This window comes from Macrotis lagotis, chromosome 2 (assembly GCF_037893015.1).
Source record: "Macrotis lagotis isolate mMagLag1 chromosome 2, bilby.v1.9.chrom.fasta, whole genome shotgun sequence".
Lineage (NCBI taxonomy): Eukaryota > Metazoa > Chordata > Mammalia > Peramelemorphia > Peramelidae > Macrotis > Macrotis lagotis.
In genome coordinates this window covers 217523693-217543850 of record NC_133659.1, presented here as the reverse complement: position 1 = coordinate 217543850, position 20158 = coordinate 217523693, and the positions used below count along the sequence as shown (strand labels likewise).

Below are 20158 nucleotides of genomic sequence, written 5' to 3'. Positions count from 1 at the left end.
ATGAGTACATTTAACCCTTAGTATCTCTCCTTGTCTTCAATATTTTTTAAAAGTCCCTGACATTGGTTCAGTAACTACATCTCCCAGTGTTTGAAACTGATGTCAGTGGCATGAATACATTAAGAGCATTTGGATTGCCCTATATTTCTTCTTTTTATTAGCCATTTTTTGTTCTTGTCAAAAATTATTCTTTTTGAAAAGAAATATGGCAGAAAATAAGAGTTTAATAATTCACTCTTTTTATCATTGTTCTGATATTCATTTTTTTTTGTTTTTTTCAAGCAGTGGGGTTAAGTGACTTCCCCAAGGTCACACAGTTAAGTAAGTATTAAGATTCTAAGGCTAGATTTGAACTCAGATTCTTCTGGCTCAGGACCAGTACTCTATCTACTGGGCCAATACTCTATCTATTGCACGACCCAGCTGCCCCTGATACTATTTTTTATAGTACTGTACTACCCTTCAGAATTCATCTTTAGTTATTTTTTTTCCTAGATATTTTAAAAATCTGAGTTTGTTAGGCATTTTCCTGTAGTCACATCAGTCTCTTCCCTTTTTCCTCTTCTTTGAATAATTTTCAAAATTTCATTCTTGCATGGTTCTTACCCTTTTTGAGCTGACTTCCCCTTTCAAAAATATCAGCTACAATAGCCCTTTATCTCCTTTCTCTGAACCATTTTAATTATGTACTAATCAGTCTATGGGTAGCCTTTGTCTCCTTCTCTATCATAGTTTCTGTCAAGAAGTGGTAAATAATTCTCCTTATCCATCAAAATCAATGTTAGCAAAAGTTTCCCTTTTCACTTCTACTTTTTGAAGGGTAACATTATATCTGAACACATCTTTTTAGGATTTTTTAAAATTTCTCAAAGACACTTTTTAAGTGCTATCTTTCTTTTTTTTGATTATTTTTAATTTTTTTCAATTACATGCACAGAGTTTTCAAAATTCATTTTTCTGTAAGCTCTTGAATTATATATTTTTCTACTTTCATCACCCAATGATGGAGAATAATCTGTTATAGGATTATGGAATTAATCTGTTATGGAAAGTATTATAATTCTGTAGAATCAGATCTTATAACATTTTTTTTCTTTTAATTTTGCTTTTATAGTTTTTTTATACCATCTTCATGTCTAATTATATACCCTCTACTCCATTACCTAGAGAACCATTCTTTAATTTAATGTTTATTTATTCTCATTTTGTACAAATAATGTTTTTTTATACATTAATAAAATATTCTTGTTTAAGAATAAACAAAATACCCCCTCCCCCCAAAAAATATAGACTCGCTTGAGCAATAAAGTAAAAGGGAGAGAAAAAAGTTAAAATTAAAAAAATAGTAATATTGTAGGTATGGCCAGGTGGCACAATGGACAGAGCACCAGCCCTGGAGCCAGGAGCACCCGAGCCCACATCCAGCCTCATTCACCCAATAATCACTCAGCTGTATGACATGCAAGCCACCCCAACCCCACTGCCCTGCAAAAACCAAAAAAAGAAAAAAAAAGCCCCAAATAAAATAAAATAGTAATAATAGTAGGGGTGCCTGGGTGGTGCACAGAGTATTGGCCCTTGAGCCAGGAGCACCCGGGTCCCAATCCGGCCTCAGACACCGAACGATCACCTTGCTATGAGGCCTCAGACAGGCCACCCAGCCCCATTTGCCCTGAACACCCCCCCCCCCCCAAATAATAATAATAAAAAATGTGCTTCAGTCTTTGTTCCAACACCAACAACTCTGTCACAGGTGGATCACATTCTTTATGATAAGTCCATCGCAAAAGTTACTTCCATATTTTTCCACCATTGCCATTGCTGATCACAACTCCCTCCTTTTGTATTTCTCCACTACCATGTACTATATTTTCTCTCTCCTTTCATTCTGACTCTGCCCTCCTACTACCCCTTAGGCCCAGCATCCACCTCGCCCTATAGTCATGGACAGGTCATCCAATCCCAGCCCCTTGCAAGAAGTAAAAGAGAAAATGTGTTATATCTGACCACTCTCCCCCCATGGTCCATCCTCTCCTCCATCACTCACATCCCCCCACCTTCCCCCTGTCCCCCCCTTCTTACTCCAGATGCCTATACCCCATTGAGTATAGATGCTGTTTCCTCTCCTAACCACCTCTTATGAGAGCGAAGATTCCCTCATTTCCCTGATGCCTTCCCCCCTTCCATAACATTGCAATAGTTCATTGCGATAAAGAAAAATTTTATTATATGAAATACCTCGGCCTATTCCCCCTCTCCTTTTTCTTTCTCCCATTACATTTCCCTTTTTTCTATTGACTCCATTTTTACACCATATTTTATCTTCAAATTCAGCTTTCTCCTGTGCTTCAACTATAAAAGTTCCTTCTACCTGCTCTATTAACTAAGAAGGTTCATATGAGTTTTATCAGCGTCATTTTTCTATACAGGAATACATGCAATTCATCATCATTAAGTCCCTCATATTTTCCCCTTCTCCTCCAATCTCTATGCTTCTTCACCTGAGTCCTGTATTTGAAGATCAAACCTTCTGTTCAGCTCTGGCCATTCCAACAGGAACATTTGAAATTCCCCTGGTTCGTTGAAAGTCCATCTTTTTCCCTGCAAGAGGACATTCATTTTTGCTGGGTAGTTGATTCTCGGTTGCATTCTAAGCTCTTTTGCCTTCCGGTATATTATATTCCAAGCCCTATGAGCTTCCAATGTAGTTGCTGCTAACTCCTGTGTGATTCTGACTGTTTGTAATATTTTCTCTTTGACTTGGGAGTTCTGGAACTTGGCTATAATATTCCTGGGGGTTGATTTTTTGGGATCTCTTTCTTGGGGGGATCGGTGGATTCTCTCCATTTCTATTTTGCCCTCTGCTTCCAGAATATCAGGGCAATTTTCCTGTAGTAATTCTTTGAAAATGATGTCAAGGCTCTTTTCCTGATCATGACTTTCAGGTATTCCAATAATTTTTAAATTATCTTTTCTGAGTCTGTTTTCCGTATCAGTTGTTTTTTCAATGAGATATTTCACATTTTCTACTAATTTTTCATTTTTTTTTTTGGTTTTGAAGTATTGATTCCTGATTTCTGGTAAATTCATCAATCTCCCTGAGTTCTAGTCTTTGTCTGAAGGATTTGTTTTACTCAGAGAGCTTTCTTATCTCATTTTCCATCTGGCCAATTTTACTTTTTTAAAGCATTTTTCTCCTCAATAACTTTTTGAACTGTTTTATCCATTTGACCCAGGCTGGTTCTTAGCATGCTATTTTTCTTTAGCATTTTTTTTGGATTTCCTTTTCTAAGCTGCTGACTTCATGTTCATGTTTTTCCTGCATTTCTCTCATTTCTTTCCCTAGTTTTTCTTCTAACTCCCTCATTTGATTTTCAAAATCTTTTTTGAGCTCTGTCATAGCCTGAGCCCATTTTCTGTTTTTCTTGGAGTCTTTAGATGCAGGAGCTTGTGCTTCCTCATCTTCAGACTGAGTATTTTGATCCTTCTTGGGCTCATATGCAAAATATTTCTCAATGGTGTTCCTCTTTTTTCCTCTGCTTGCTCATTTTCCCAGCCTAAGCCTGTTTTGGGGGTGCTTTCTGAGCTTTTGGGACACTCACACACGTGTCTCAGTGTGTGAGGCTCTGTCCTTCCTCCTGGTCTGTGAATGACCATATGTGCCCCCCTTTGCCACGGGGCTGAGGTGGGGGGGCTGCTGTTCTATGGGGGGGCCTAGACTATGATCAGGATCTGAATGTGTTCAGAGCCCCAGAGTCCTGTTCCAGGGACCAAGCTCTGCAGTCTCTCTTCACTCCCCTCCCTGAGTTCAGTGGGCTCATGCCCTGGAGGCTCCTGGCTCAGCGTGCTTCTGTTTCCTGGTCAGCCTTGGCAATGCTGCTGCTTGCTGTTTGCTGTGTGCCCTGAGGGCTGGACTTCACGTGCCCTCTCTGGCAGAGGTCACCCGCTGTTTCCCCCCTTTGTGTCCGGTGCTCCCTGGGGTGTAGCTCAGGAAGCTCCCCTGCTGCTGTGAGCCAGGCTCCCAGCACCCTGGGGCTGCCTCTGGGAGGCTGAAGTTCTTTTGCTCTGTCAGGCCACCCCTCTGGTGTGCCGCCCCTTTGACCCTGGGGAGCAGAGCCTTTCTGCTCTTTTCCAATTTACCTTGAGTAGGAGAACTGCCTCACTGGGTCCCTCTGTGGGTGCTGTCTCTCGAAAATTTAGAAAGTCCTTAGTTTCAAAGTTTTATGAGAGAGTGCCTAAGAGACTTTCCTCTCTTGTCACCATCTTGGCTCCGCCCCTAGAGAACCATTCTTATAGCAAAGAATAAAATTTAAAAAGGAAAGAAAGAAGTTCTGCAAAACTAAGTAATATCAGCTAACAGTAATAAATTGTACTATCCTCATATTTCCTTGCCTCTTCAAAGAAGCAAATTTTCTTATCTTTTTTTCTGGGCAAAGTAGTCTGGTCATTATAATTACATTGGATTTAGTTTTGACTTTTTGTTCTTGCAATATATTGTTTTCTTTATATTTCATTGTTTTCCTAATTCTAGTTTTCTTTGTACCAGTTAATATAAATTTTCCCATGCTTCTTTTTTTCTACTTATATATTTTTTTTTGAATTATAAAAATTTTATTTTGAGTTTTACAATTTTTCCCCTAATCTTGTTTCCCTCCCCCCAACCCTCACAGAAGGCAGTTTGCCAGTCTTTACATTGTTTCCTTGGTATACATTAATCCACATTGTATGTGGTGAGTGAGAAATCATATCCTTAAGGAAGAAACATAAAGTATAAGAGATAGCAAGATCAGACAATAAGATATCAATTTTTTTTCCTAAATTAAAAGTAATAGACCTTGCTCTTTGTTCAAACTCCACAATTCTTTATCTGGATACAGATGGTATTCTCCATTGCAGACAGCCCCAAATTATCCTTGGTTGTTGCACTGATGGAATGAGTGAGTCCATCAAGGTTGATCATCGCCCCCAAGTTGCTGTTAGGGTGTACAGTGTTTTTCTGGTTCTTCTCATCTCACTCAGTATCAGTTCATGCAAATCCTCCAGGCTTCCCTGAATTCCCATCTGTCCTGGTTTCTAATAGAACAATAGTGTTCTATGACATACATATACCACAGTTTGCTAAGCCATTACCCAATTTAAGGATATTTACTTAATTTCCAATTCTTTGCCACCACAAACAGGGCTGCTATGAATATTTTTGTACAAGTGATGTTTTTACCCTTTTTCATCATCTCTTCAGGGTATAGACCCAGTAGTGGTATTGCTGGATTATAGGGTATGCATATTTTTGTTGCCCTTTGGTCATAGGTCTAAATTTTTCTCCAGAAAGTTCGAATGAGTTCACAACTCCACCAATAATGTAATAGTATCCCAGTTTTCCCACAACTCTTCCAACAATGATCATTATCCTTTCTGGTCATATTGACCATTCTGACAGGTGTGACGTAGCACCTCAGAGAAGCTTTAATTTGCACTTCTCAAAGAAGTAATGATTTAGAGCAATTTTTCATATGACTATGGATTGCTTTGATCTCCTCATCTTTAAATTGCCTTTGTATATCCTTTGACCATTTGTCAATTGGGGAATGGCTTTTTTAAAATTTATTTTTATTAAAGATACTATTTGAGTTTTACTGTTTCCCCCCAATCTCTCTTCCCTCCCCCCCACCCCCCACCCCCACGGAAAGCACTCTTTCAGTCTTTACTTTGTTTCCATGTTGTGCCTTGATCCCAGTTGGGTGTGATGAGAGAGAAATCATATCCTTAAAGAAGAGAAGTCTAAGAGGTAACAAGATCAGACAATAGGGTATCTGTTTTTTTTCTAAATTAAAGGGAATAGTCCTTGCACTTTGTTCAAATTCCACAGCTCCTTATCTGGATACAGATGGCACTCTCCTTTGAAGACATCCCAAAATTGTTCCTGATCCTTGCACTGATGGAATTGCAAGTCCTTCAAGGTTGAACATCACTCCCATGTTGCTGTTTCCTGTTAGGGTGTACAGTGTTTTTCTGATTCTGCTCATCAGTTCATGCAAGGGAATGGCTTTTTAAAAAAAATTTCATTCCGTTCTCTGTATATTTTAGAAATGAGTCCTTTGTCAGAAACAGTAGTTGTAAAGATTGTTTCCCAATTTACTACATTTCTTTTGAACTTGGTTACAGTGGTTTTGTCTGTGCAAAACCTTTTTAATTTAATGTAATTGAAATCATCTAGTTTGTTTTTAGTGATGTTCTCCATCTCTTCCATAGTCATAAACTGCTTCCCTTTCCATAGATCTGATAGGTAAACTAGTCCTTGATCTTCTAATTTGTTTATAGTATTGTTTTTTATGTCCAATTCCTTTATCCATTTGGATCTTATCTTGGTATAGGGTGTGAGGTGTTGGTCTAATCTAAGTTTCTTCCCTACTAACTTCCAATTTTCCCAGCAGTTTTTATCAAAGAGAGTTTTTATCCCAATCACTGGACTCTTTGTGTTTATCAAACAGCAGATTACTCTAATGGTTTCCTTCTATTGCACCTAGTCTATTCCACTGGTCCACCATTCTGTTTCTTAGCCAATACTAGACAGTTTTGATGACTAATGGTTTATAGTATAATTTTAGATCAGGTAGGGCTAAGCCACCTTCTTTCACACTTTTTTTTCATTGAATCCCTGGAAATTCTTGACTTTTTTTTTCTCCATTTGAATTTAATTACAACTTTTTCTAACTCATTAAAGTAATTTTTTGGAATTTTGAATGGTAGGGCACTAAATAGGTAGTTTAGTTTTGGTAGAATTGTTATTTTTATTATATTAGCTCTACCTATCTATGAGCAGTTGATATTTGCCCAGTTATTTAAATCTGATTTAATTTGTATAAGAAGTGTTTTGTAATTGTTTTCAAAAAGTTTCTGAGTCTGCCTTGGCAAATAGACTCCCAGGCATTTTATATTGTCTGAGGTTACTTTGAATGGGATTTCTCTTTCTAGCTCTTCCTGCTGTATCTTGTTAATTATATATAGAAAAGTTGAGGGTTTATGAGGGTTTATTTTATATCCTGCTACTTTACTAAAATTACTAATTGTTTCCAATAGTTTTTTGGATGATTTCTTGGAATTCTCTAGGTATACCATCATTACATATTTTTCTTAAATCAGTATAACATTTAGTGAAAAGATATGTCACCTTTGGCAGAAGATAAAAATCTGCAGCCTAACACTGACTTCCTTGTCCATAGGATTGAAGGAAAACTTAGAATAATAAAGTCAGTCTTTCTGTTCAAACTTTATAATCTGTGTTGGTATCCATCTTAATTTTCAATTGTAGGCAGATAGGTGGCGCAGTGGATAGTGGAGTTACTTGATAATTTTGTATAATTTTTCTAAAGGAACAATCCCTTTATCACTCTCCTAGGTGACTAGGCCAGATGTTAGATTTGGAACCTTAATTACCCAAAGGAGATGAAGGAGGTCATATGATATAATCCAAAGCTATAGGATTCATTTTGTGGTTTTGAGCAAGTTTATTTAGTTAAATTTCTGGATCTTTTTTAAACAAGGGAGTTATACAAGATGATTTTATACAATAATAGGATCATAGGTCTAGGGCTGGAGGTTTCTGGTAATTTAAACAGTTTCTGACATGGTAGACTGTTTTTCACATGATAATTATTAATAGATTGGCTATTGAGAGACTTTGTTTTAGAGGGTTTAAAAATGAAGGGAGTTCCTTTTATTTGGAGATTTTTACTTAGATAATTTGTCATTAAGCCATAATGGCTAATTGCCTTACAATATGGTATTAAGTTTTAAAATAACTGATTTAGCTTCTGATTCAAAGTAGACCTATTCTAGTTGAGTTTTGAACAAAGATTCTTGACTCATAGACCTTACTTTTTCAGCATTTTTGTTTTTCCTTGGCACAAGTAATGGATTCAGAAATAATTAGTTTTTTATTTAAAGTAACCTGTGATATATTTTTTAAAATTTTCTCATCCAGTTCAGTGATATGCTTAGATAGTATTTGTCTTTAAATTTGGCTAGGGAAATCAAATTGTCATTTACTAGAAAGAAGTGCTTGTAAGTTTTTCCAATATAATTGTGAGCACATCAAAGTAATAACCGATTATTAAGGAACTAGTAAGGTATTTTCTGAAATAAGAGGGAGAAATTAATCTAAAATAAATGATGTTTTAATTGATTTCCTACATGTTATTATTTGCAGGAGACTTAGAAAAAGGAAATCCAAAAAATTAAAAATTTTGTCTTATGATTCTGTAGGAGAAAGAGTGCTTTGATCAATTTTTATACTTTAGCCCATTTGCATGTATTCTTCTCTACTGGAGATAGGTCTCATTGCACTATCCATTTAGGTTTTTGAACTTTTAAAAAAATTATTTTAACTGTCTTTACTGACTGGCCTTCTGTTTAATTTGATTTTCCCATGTAGATTTTTCTATTGGAAAGGAATTGTGATGACTGGTTAATATTAATATTCAGTCTATTCTACAGTTATTATTTCTTTTAAAGGTACTGACATTCTGTGATCTTGTCAGAAGTCTTAGGAATTTAGTAACAATGAGTTATTTTCCCAGAGTCTGATTATCTATATATGCAAACTGTTCAAATCTGGTTCCTGAGCCTTCAGAGCTTGAAGTTTTCAAGCTAGATTCTAGTTGACTGATCAAGATAATACTGTGTACTGAAATCTGAGCAATAAGATGACCATTTTCTTTAGCATAGTAAATAGAAAACTGGTATGATCCCAAGTATGACACCAATTATAATGAACAAAACTTGGAAGCACTTCCCTTTTGGAAGCTCCAATTAAATTGAAGAAGTATTTAATCGAAGCTCAAATATAAAACCACCTGTTTGACTTTTAAAGCACTTTACACTCTCTTCTTACCTTTACAACTTTATTACATATTTTTCCCTTCCCATATATTTCATTGGCCTACATACTGTTCCTCATACATGAAGTCCATCTGTAGTCTCCAAGCCTTTGTATTTGCTGCCCCCCATATCTCGAATGTGCTGCATTCTTATATCTGCCTCTTTGTCTTTCTTCTAGACTCAAGCACTACCTTCTGAAACAGCAGGTCTTTTTTTTTTCTCATTTTTATGTTCCAATTTAAGGTTACCTTCCAGAATCAAGAAGAACTGAATTTGAATTCTGCTTTACATATTTATTACCTGTGTAACCTAGATAAATTTCTTAACCCCTGTCTGCCTCCTTTGCCATTTCCCCTAACCTTCCCCACTTCTACTCCAATGCAAAAGGTTTTTCTTTTATGGGAAATATCTTACCCCATTCTACCTCTCCTTTCCCTTTGTCCTAGTACATTCCCCTTTCACCCATTGACTCCATCATTATAATATATTGTATTATACCTTCATATAAAGGAGGGGGAGATGATAATATTGATAGTAGCATTTCCCTTTCATGGATATTATGATTAAAAGTGCTATATAATATTCTGTTACCTCTTTGAGAATAGGGACCCCTTTTAATTTGGTTTCGTATCCCCACTGCTTAACACTCTGCTTGCCCCATTCTAAGTACTTAATGCGTACTTGATTGACTTGTACTGGTAGAGGAAGTTCCTTGCCAAGAGCTTTCTTATATGGAGACCAATCAAAGAAAAATAGAGAAGGCATTGTTCAAGTCAGTAGAAATAAAAAGACAAGGTGCAGCTAGGTGGTATAGTGGATAAAGCACTGACCTTGGAGTCAAGAGTACCTGGGTTCAAATCCCGTCTGAGACACTTAATAATTACCTAGCTGTGTGGCCTTGGGCAAGCCACTTAACCCCATTTGCTTTCCAAAAACCTGAAAAAAAAAAGAAAAAAAAAGAAATAAAAAGACAGAAGAGTCTCTTTCCCCTCACAAATGCAAAGATCTATGTGTATTCATTTCTAAATAGCTTTTTACCATTGTACTTTAAGCTTTTCTTATCTTTTTGGTTGCAGGTTGAACTTCAGTTTCAATTAAATCGATTACCACTCTGTGAAATGCATTATGCTTTGGACAGGATCAAAGACAACAGTATTCTATTTCCAGATGTTAGCATGACTCCCACCATACCTTGGAGTCCTAACAGGTATAATAATGCAAAACATTTAATACTTGAATCTTATATTAATGCTATTTTGGATTTTTTTAGATCAGCTAAGGCATTTTCTGAAACACAAGTATACTTTGCATAAAATTTTCTTTTGGTATTTTGGTAATATATGAGTACTAAATAAAAATGTTAATATGAAATAAGGTTAAAACATCAGAAATTCAAAGTTTTCTACTTTTTTTAAACATTTAATTTATTCTTTATTTTTGTATTTTAATTTATCCATCTCTCTGATGTCTATTTATTTATTTACACATTACTAAAATAGTTTTGTTGTAAGAGTAAATGTAATACCTCCCCCCCACAAAAATAGAAAAACCTCATGAAAAATAGTGAGATTAAAAGGAAAAAAAATGTTCTTTAGTTTGTGTTCAGATACTATTCACTCTATCTCTGGGATGGATTGCATTCTTTATCATGAGTCCATCAGAAAAGTTTTTCCCCCCACAGTTGCTATTGCTAATTGTATTTCCCTCCATTCATTCCTCCTCACTCCCATTTATTCGATTCTTCCTCTCCTTTCACTTTGTTCCTCCTCAAAAGTGAGTTATGGGGCAACCAAGTGGTGCAAGGAACAGAGCACTGGTGCTGGGGCTAGGAGGACCTGAGCTCCAATCTCACCCCAGACACCCAACAACCACCCAACTGCATTGTCCTGGACAGGTTCCCCCCTCCCCAACCTCACTACCTTCCAGAAAACAAAGAAAGTGTGTTGTATCTGACTACCATCTCCCTCTATCTTCCCTCTCCTCTATCACCTACATCTCCCCCCTCATATTCTCCCTATCCTCTTTCTCCCTTCCCCTTCTTTTTCCTTTAAGTTAAGAAAGATTTCTATACCCTATTAAGTGTATTTGGTGTTTCCTCTCTGAGCCATTTCCCCTAACCTTCCCCACTTCTACTCCAATGCAAAAGGTTTTTCGTTTATGTGAAATGTTACCCTATTCTACCTCTCCTTTCCCTTTGTCCTAGTACATTTCCCCTTTCACCCATTGACTCCATCATTATATTATACCTTCATATTCAGTTATATTATACCTTCATATTCAGGCCTTGTCTAAATATGCTCCTAACTGCTCTAATAAAAAGAAAGTTCATATGAGTTGTCAGTATTTTCTTCCCATGTAGGAATACCTGCAGTTCCCAAGCTTTTGTGGGTTTTTGGGATACCCTCCAGGGACCTCAATTTTTTCAAGATCTTATGAGAGACTCTGCTGTCTTGTCTGTGCTCTGGTCTGTGGATGACTATAGGCCTCCCCCTCTGCTCTGGAACTGAGAGGAGATTCCCTACTCCCCTATGGCAGTATGGGGCCCCAGACTCTGACCTGGATCTGAATATGGGCAAAACAACAGAGTCCTGTCCCAGAGTTAGTGGAGAGATTTCTGCAGTCTCCCCTGCCCCACCTTGCCATCAGTGAGTTGAGCACTCTGAAAAGAGCTACTGGGTATCTCTGGAGGTTCCTAGTGCGGGGCTGCGCTGAGGCGTATGCTGACCTGGGCTCCATGTTCACTCTGCTGCGTCTGAGATCCTGGTTGCACTGTGACCCTTTCCAACCCAGGTGGAACAGAACCTTCCTGTCTTTGTGAGGAAAATTGTTTACTAAGTCTTTCTGTCAATTCCACCAGTCTAGAATTTTATTAGAATCATAATTTTAAGGCATTTGGAGTGATAGAATCATGGTGAACTTTCTTTGGTTGAATTAATTTGATGATATTGAAACAAAATTTAATATTCAATATTTTTCTGTAAGTTATGGAAATAGGAATCCAGATCTTTTCAAAATTTGTTCTCATAATTGATTTTTCACAAGATAGTTTTGCTTCATGTGCTAGTTATTTCCGAATTGATTAGTATTTAAATTATATTATCCTTTAATTATGTCTGACATATTTATAACTGATGGATAACATACATTTTCTTCAGAATAGATAACAGCAATAAGTAGATTCCAAGCATTCTGTGTTATAACAGTTTATTGTCTGAAATGTCAGTTAGGTATTATGTAGTCATGTGACTTTTCCTTTTGAGTATTTTAATTTAAATAATGAAATCCTGCTGCCTGAGTAAGCATGAGAGGTATGCATCCATCCAAAAGGAAAAAAAACATTTGGATCCAAATGGGAAAGGCTAGCGAGTAACAAAATGAATAATTTATAGTAATATTTTATTAATTAAAAATGCAGACTAGAAAAAATACAATTTAAAGATAGTTCATATGTGTTAATTATTAGGTATAAATTTTAAAAGTTTTTAAAATTTTGGAAATGCTATTTAAAAATATTAACTACTAGGGGCAGCTAGGTGGTGTAGTGGATAGAGCACGGGCCCTGGAATCAGGAGTACCTGACCTCAAATCCGACCTCAGACACTTACTAATTACCTAGTTGTATGGCCTTGGGCAAGCCACTTAACCCCATTGCCTTGCAAAAAAATGCTAAAATACATATATATATATATATATATATATATATATATATATATATATATATATATTCTAAAATACTTGAAAAATTCCTGTCATTTCCTTGCTTCCTTAAACAGAGTATATCAAAAGTAGTTTAACAATATCATTATGAATAATAGTTATAATAATATAAATGCAAATGTGCATAGGTATAGAAAATGAACCTGTTACCTCATTAGAACAGGAAAATCCTGAGTAAGAAAATTCCCTTTATAAATGCACAACTTAAATCCACAACTTAAAGTACTAGGGAGATGCCTCGAACATTAAAAGCTTAGGTGATCAGCCAGTTAATGTTTAAAGATGGGACATAAACTCACTTCTTCTTGACTGTGAAGCCAGCTTTCTATCCTTTATACCAAATGATATATACATGTGTGTATATAATGTAATAATGACCTTCAAGACTATTGAGTAGATAGAATAGTTGATTGTAAACTAAAGATTGCTGAAGTTAAATGTTTGATTTTTAGAGTTTATTAGAACTGTCTATAAAGGTCTGAATGAAGTCCTGAGAAATTATCTGAAGAAATATGCATTTAATTTATCACATGGACTATGTGACCTTTATTTTAGTTCCTTGGAAGCATGCTAAACAAACAAAAAATTGCTTCTGAGTTCTTGACCATTAAGGTTTCCAAAAAAGTGACCTTCAGATAAGAGAGTGTTACCAAATGTAAGGCTAATTTGTCTAAGGTGAAAAGAACTTTTGTAATTATTTTTTTTCTCTTTTTCAAATAATACCCTAAAATGTATCATCACAATGCTTTTGACGGAGACTTTCCATAACTTTTCCTGTGAATAATTAAATTAGCCCTTTGTCTTCATGCATGGAGTATTTTGCTACCAGAACTATCTACTTCTCTTGCACTAATATTTTGGCAGTCATTTTGATTGCAATTTTCTTAAATTTCTTTTCAAATTAGTTTTCCTTTCTTACTTCCTGTACCAGTCATGTTCCTCATAGGACTTATGTTATTATGTGTCTAAGTTATGTAGTTTTGATGGAAAAACTTACAATTAATTCCCCACTCAGCAGCCTCTGCAGCTCATTGCAAATCTTCTAAGTCCAACAAAATTTGTGTTGTTGTGGCAGGAATTCACGGGCATAGTACATTATATCATTGCAAAAGCTTGCAGTCTTTTTAGGCATTTTTGAACCAAGTTACTGTTTTCTAAATGCTTTACATTTTTGAATGTGGTGTGAAAACAAAGGTAATCTTTGAGGTATGATGTCAGTTTTTAGACTCCAATTGTATAATTTTTTTAACTTCCCAAAGTACATCTTTTGATGAGTTTACAATGGATTCTCTCTCTCAATTTTGTTATATTGATTATGTAAAGAAATGAGCTGGGATTTCTGCAATATCTCTATATAGCTCTGTGTGTGTGTGTGTGTGTGTGTGTGTGTGTATTTTTTTATTTTTTATTTATTCTTATTTTTGTACAAATGGTGTTTTTTATACTTTGCTATTCTTGTTGCTATTGTATATATCATTAAAGGATAGAAAGCTGGCTTCACAGTCAAGAAGAAGTGAGTTTATGTCCCATCTTTAACATTAACTGTTTGCTATTCTTGTTCAAGAGTAAACATAATACCCCTTCCCCCCAAAAAATACAGATCTGCATGAGCAATAAAGAGAAGAGAAAAATATTAAAATTAACAACAACAACAACAACAACAACAACAACAACAACAATAATAATAATAATAATAATAATAATAATAATAATAATAATAATAATAATAGCAGCCAGGTGGTGCAGTGGATGGAGCACCAGTCCTGGAATCAGGAGCACCTGAGCTCAAATCCAGCCCCAGATACCCAGAAATCACCCAGCTGTGTGACCCTGGGCAAGCTGCTCCAGCCCCCCATTGCCCTGCAAAACCCCTCCCCCAAAACAAAAACAAAACAAAATAAAATAATAGTAGGACCACAGGGCTGAGCGGATGCTGGGCCTAAGGGGTGGTATGTGGGCTTTGGGGCCTCTTGGCCCCAGTGCCAGGGATCTGTCTGCTTTGCCACTCAGCTACCCTACAGCACATTTAAGAGGAGGGACAGAGTGAAAGGAAAGAGAAAATATAGTATATGGTAATGGGGAAGTATGAATGGAGGGAGATGTGATCAGCAATGACAATGGTAGAAAAATATGGAAGTAGCTTTTGTGATGGACTTATCATAAAGAATCTGATCCACTCACCGACAGAGCTGGAGGTGTTGGCACACAGACTGAAGCACAATCATTATTATTGTTATTGTTGTTGTTGTTGTTATTATTATTATTATTATTATTATTTTGGAGGGGGTTGCAGGGCAAATGGGGTTGGGTGGCTTGCCTGGGGCTGCACAGCTGGGTGATTGTTGGGTGTCTGAGGCTGGATTTGGACCTGGGTGCTACTGGCTCCAGGGCCGGTGCTCTGTCTGCTGTGCCACCTGGCCACCCCTACTATTATTATTATTATTTGTATATATTTTTAGATGCTTTCACAAAAAGTAAGGAATTCTATTTTGAAACTTTAACAATGATAAGTTGCATTTTGTTAGATTTAATGTCACCCTAAATAAAAACTGATAATACGCAGTTTGTGATTTTCTTCAGGTAATTTATTAAAATCTTTTATTACCTAAAATAATTCAAGCTTTTAAGGTTAATTTTTATTTTAACTCTGTTTAATTATAAATCATTCTATAATAAAATTGGAATTTTTTAAAATGTACTTTTAAAAATAGTTATTAGTTTTCTAGATATTTTAAATGTTTATTATTTATTATTATTAAGTAACCCGGTGTGTTGAAAATAATTTTTCAAAAATATATTTTTTTTACATAGGCAATGGGATGAGCAATTGGATCCTCGACTAAATGCAAAACAGAAAGAGGCTGTTTTGGCTATTACCACCCCACTTTCAATACAGCTGCCTCCTGTTCTTATCATTGGTCCCTATGGGACAGGCAAAACCTTCACTCTAGCTCAGGCAGTCAAGCACATACTCCAGCAACAGGATACTAGGTGAGATGGTGGTATAGAGATTTAGATATTTAATTAACAATGTGTAAATGGCCCCTTTTACCCCTTTAAATTCTAAAGAAAGGCTAGTAGAAAGTAGAACAAAATTTTCATTGAATGTAAAAAATTATCTGTGTTTTGGGGACATTAATGTTTAATTACTTTTAAAATTATCTGTGTTTTCAAAATAATCTGCAATGTGGAGAAAAATTGTATTAATTAGATTAAGAAAGGTCTCCATTATACATTTAAAATTATGATATTAGATCTCCAAAGTGTTCTTATATTATTAATTCTAGTTTATTATTATTATCTAACTTGAAAGATTTTAAAACTAATTTATAAAAAATGTAATTCTTTTGATGGTATAAAGATTATCATAACTTCATAGCAGTCTCATTAAATCATGTATCATGGAGATTAGTGAGCAGTTTGAGAGAAATGTATGGAAAGATGGCCACTGTTTGCTTTTTTTGATATTTTACTATTTTGATTGTTTTGTGTTTTATCATTCTTTTTATTTGCACCATTTATTCCAGCAGGATTCTCATTTGCACCCATTCTAATAGCGCTGCTGATCTCTACATAAAGGATTATTTACATCCATATGTAGAAGCAGGCAATCCCCAGGCGAGACCTCTCAGGTATTTTTTAAGGCTTATTATGTATCTATAAACATACATTTATTATTCTTAAGAAAAGGTGTCTGTAAGATAATTTCAGTGACTGAAAATATTTTAACATTTAAATATATTTGGCATTTGAAAGTTTGGAGAAACAATTTGAAAGGATTTGAATTTAGTGAAAAGTTTAAAAACATTTTACAATTTATTTTCTATACTTAGTAAAAGACATCCTTTTTTAAGTTTTGCTTATGTGAAAATGTCTTTTCCCTTTGAGGAAAGTTTAATATGCTCCTCTAAAAGTTATTATGATAAAATATAATAAATATTAATTAGTTGTATTTTAAAATATTGTTTGGCATGTACCAGTCATGCAGTAATATTTATGAAAGTAAAATTGGAATGGTTAAGCTTTTACAAGAATTGTCATAGAGATTATACATTAGAGAACCATGAAGTGTAAAACATTTTCTGTTATTGTACTTATTTTGTTATTTGAAAGATTTATCCAAAGGTTTTGAAAGAAAGTGGCATGAAGATTTAAGATAGAGACAGAAAGGCCCTTTGAATGAATATACGTACATATATGTATATGTGTACACACACACACACACACACACACACACACACACACACACTCCTATATATAAAAATGTGGGTTTAAATATATTAGAGATGAAATAATCCTTTTCCTTCAGAAAGCAAAATAGACTCACTGAATTATTTATTATACCATTTGCTCTCATTATATCCTAAATTAATATTTAGTTTTATCATTTTACATATTAAAACACCATGCCTTGTATTTTTTGGATTAAATTACTGATTATAAATTGATTTTCAGTCATAACTAAACCATAATTCACTAAATTTTATTTTTAAATGAAAATTGGGCTAAAAGATGAGATTAAGCAATATTATTCTAAGTTTAGTAAATATGATAGCATTTTAAATGATTTTTAATCACATATAATAGTGGAAATGGTGGTATCAATTAGTTTGAAGTTTATTGTTCTCTCTAAATCTAATTCTGAAATATACATTAAAATAAATAATTGTATTTAACTATCTCATGCTTATATTTTATTGAAAACTGTTTAATGGAGCAGGAATTATGATGGGAGAATATTGTACTTACTCTGAGAATGACTATTTCTTTAAGTGAAATGAATTTTGGTAGACACCATCCTTACTGGGAATATTTGTTACTTAATAAATGTATTTTTCTGTGAAATACAGATGTTGAATGGTGCCATTGGCATGCTAGAAGTAATATTAGAATCTCCAAAGTTCTAGTGACTTGATGTGAGGTTTTTGAGGTCCATTTCTGGGTGTGGTAGTTATTGTTTAGCAGGAACGGTATTGGGGAATGTGACCTCCTAAATTCACATGATTTGTTATTCCTTTTCTTAAGTGTCAAAGAATATGTTTGGATTTGTACTGTATTCAAGTCCGTTAAATGGGGAACAGAAAATAAAAACTGTTCAGTATTATATTCCATATATAGGAACCTGTCAATTTGCATGGCAAATTGAAGTTACCCCCAAACTGTCCCAAAACCAAACCAACCCCCCCCCCCCAAATCTGCTACAGTTTGGGAGAAGCATCTAAATATATTCAAATGCAAACTCATTTTCTTACCTCTTATTCTGAAAGCAAATAAAGTTATTAAAAACAAATAAAATATTAAGTTCATTAAAAACTATTGGTGGGATGTTAGGTTTCAGAAATTGCATAAAATTATTTTCAAACATATTATGGTCTAATTTCAAAGGGTGCTAGAAGAGATTATTGCTAGGAGAGAATTTTAGTGGGGGAGGTGACTGGGATTGTTCTAGAGAATCCAAGGGACACAAAAGGAGGGGTACTAGGTAGTTTGAGTGGGTAGTGATTGATATTGTGACAAAACTAGCTAAACAATAGGAAAGAGACTACTGAAGACTGTATACATCACAGTTTTTCTGGGGTCAGATCTTTGTAGATTGAACACACACATATATATATATAATATATATATATATATATAATATATAACATATATATATATATATAATAACTTACTGCTGTTGACTTTTACACATAATATAAATAGTGTGGTTTAGAATGCAAGTAGGCACAGTAGAAAACATCTTTTCTAACGTGCTTGGGGATCGACCTTTTTAGGGAAAAAAATCTTATCTTAAATGTCAGTTTGCTTCATTAGTGTCAGAATTTTTAAAAAATGATTTTGGTTTTTGCATGTGATGTTTGAGATTAGCATCTGATTGTGGCAGAATTTGTAGTAAGAGTTTTTTGTATTAAGAAAAATATGCATTCATTGCTTTTGTGTGCACGACTTTTCGAGTATGATTCTGGATAGGTTTATATGTATTTAACTGTTGCTTTGCTTGGTACAGATGCGTGCTTTATGTTTTTTCTGTGGGGCTTTTTCTCATGCTTTGCAGTATTTTATGTGATAAAGTTATTTTACCTATTTGCTCCATGTGAAATATAAGACAGTTACAGTGGAGTAAAAATATATCTTACCAGCACATGACTCATTTTAAAATTAAGTGATATCTTTGTGAGGCAGTGATGATATTCAAGTCACCTGTCAAACTTATGCTATTTAAAAAATGTTTTTGGAAGCATTTTTAACAATCAATGGATACTGTCCCTTGAAATGCAGAAAAAAAATGAGAGTGTAGAAAAAGTATTTTTATTCATGAAAATAATTTTTTAATGGTTTTTTTTTGCAAGGCAAATGGGGTTAAGTGGCTTGCCCAAGGCCACACAGCTAGGTAATTATTAAGTGTCTGAGACAGGATTTGAACTCAGGTACTCCTGACTCCAGAGCCAGTGCTCTATCCACTGCACCAGCTAGCCGCGCCCAAGAATATTTTTTTTTTTTAAAGAAAAGAGCCTGTATAATCCAATTTGGCTGCAGTGCCAGTTGAATAATCATTGTTAATCCATGGAAAATTGACTCTGATGTCCAAAATAAATGTGAAAATAAATACAGATTGAGAAATTTAAATTAATTATATTTGAGAAATATGACATCTTTTGGTACAAGAAACTTGGAGTAGAATTTAATATCTAATTTTTTTCAAAGATATTTTTATTTATTTTAAAGGTAACCTTAACTAAAGACATTCTATCTAGATATATTCTCCTAGAGAATAATAGTACTTATTTTAGATATATTTAAAAGAAAAAAGCAAATCAAAGTTTTATTTCTACCTTGGGCCATTTCATAAGGAAGGGAAACTTTTAGTCATTTAATCATTTCTGCCTTAAGTGTTGCTTGTAATTCTTGATGCAAAAGCTACAAATGGTTACATCACACTAATTCAAATTTCCTAATGAGTTGCTTTGTCTATATATTTTATGCTTCCAATGCAGGTGGGCCCCAGTTTAAGAAAACTGGATTTTCAAAAATCCAAATTTATAAAACAGGTAATTTAGGCAGTTATATATTTGCATATCAGAAGTATTATCAGCTTTAAAAAATTAAGTTTAGAATTCCATTAAATGAATTCTTACATTGTATTTAACATACAGTTGACTATCTGTTTTTTAGAACCATGTATTTATTCATTTGAAAGATTACCCTTGTTTCTGATGTTTCTTTTTGAAATAATGTTTATTGATGCTTTTTTTCCCCCATCACTGTCATTTCCTAATGACTTTATTCTCCCCACTCTTGACTGCAATTCCTTCTATTTCCTGATACACTAATACTTCATAGTTCACAATATAGTTTGACAATGGGAGTGTGTTTGTTAAATTTCCTTCTTTTATGTTTTCAGTTTTTGTAATTAAAATGTAGGTAAAATGCAAAGTCCCAAGGAATCCTAACTTCTACATTTTTCTACTTTGTCAAAAACTGTAGATTTGCAGAAGCTGTAGATTTATTCATATAGTTTCATGAATTTAGATACTTTAATGCTGGTAGAGACATTAGTATCATC

At 34.6% G+C, this 20158-nt stretch overlaps 1 protein-coding gene across 5 annotated transcripts in view; it reads left to right on the top strand.

The window, feature by feature from the left end:
- Positions 1-20158, top strand: part of HELZ (helicase with zinc finger) — a 321547-nt gene that overhangs the window by 168023 nt on the left and 133366 nt on the right. For 3 of the 5 annotated variants that reach the window (XM_074224753.1, XM_074224750.1, XM_074224751.1), the window contains exons 13-15: positions 9954-10084; positions 15406-15585; positions 16122-16226. In XM_074224753.1, coding sequence (XP_074080854.1) covers positions 9954-10084; positions 15406-15585; positions 16122-16226 — 416 coding nt within the window. The remainder of the gene's footprint in view (positions 1-9953; positions 10085-15405; positions 15586-16121; positions 16227-20158) is intronic. The other 2 variants (XM_074224754.1, XM_074224752.1) reach the window with 1 other exon arrangement.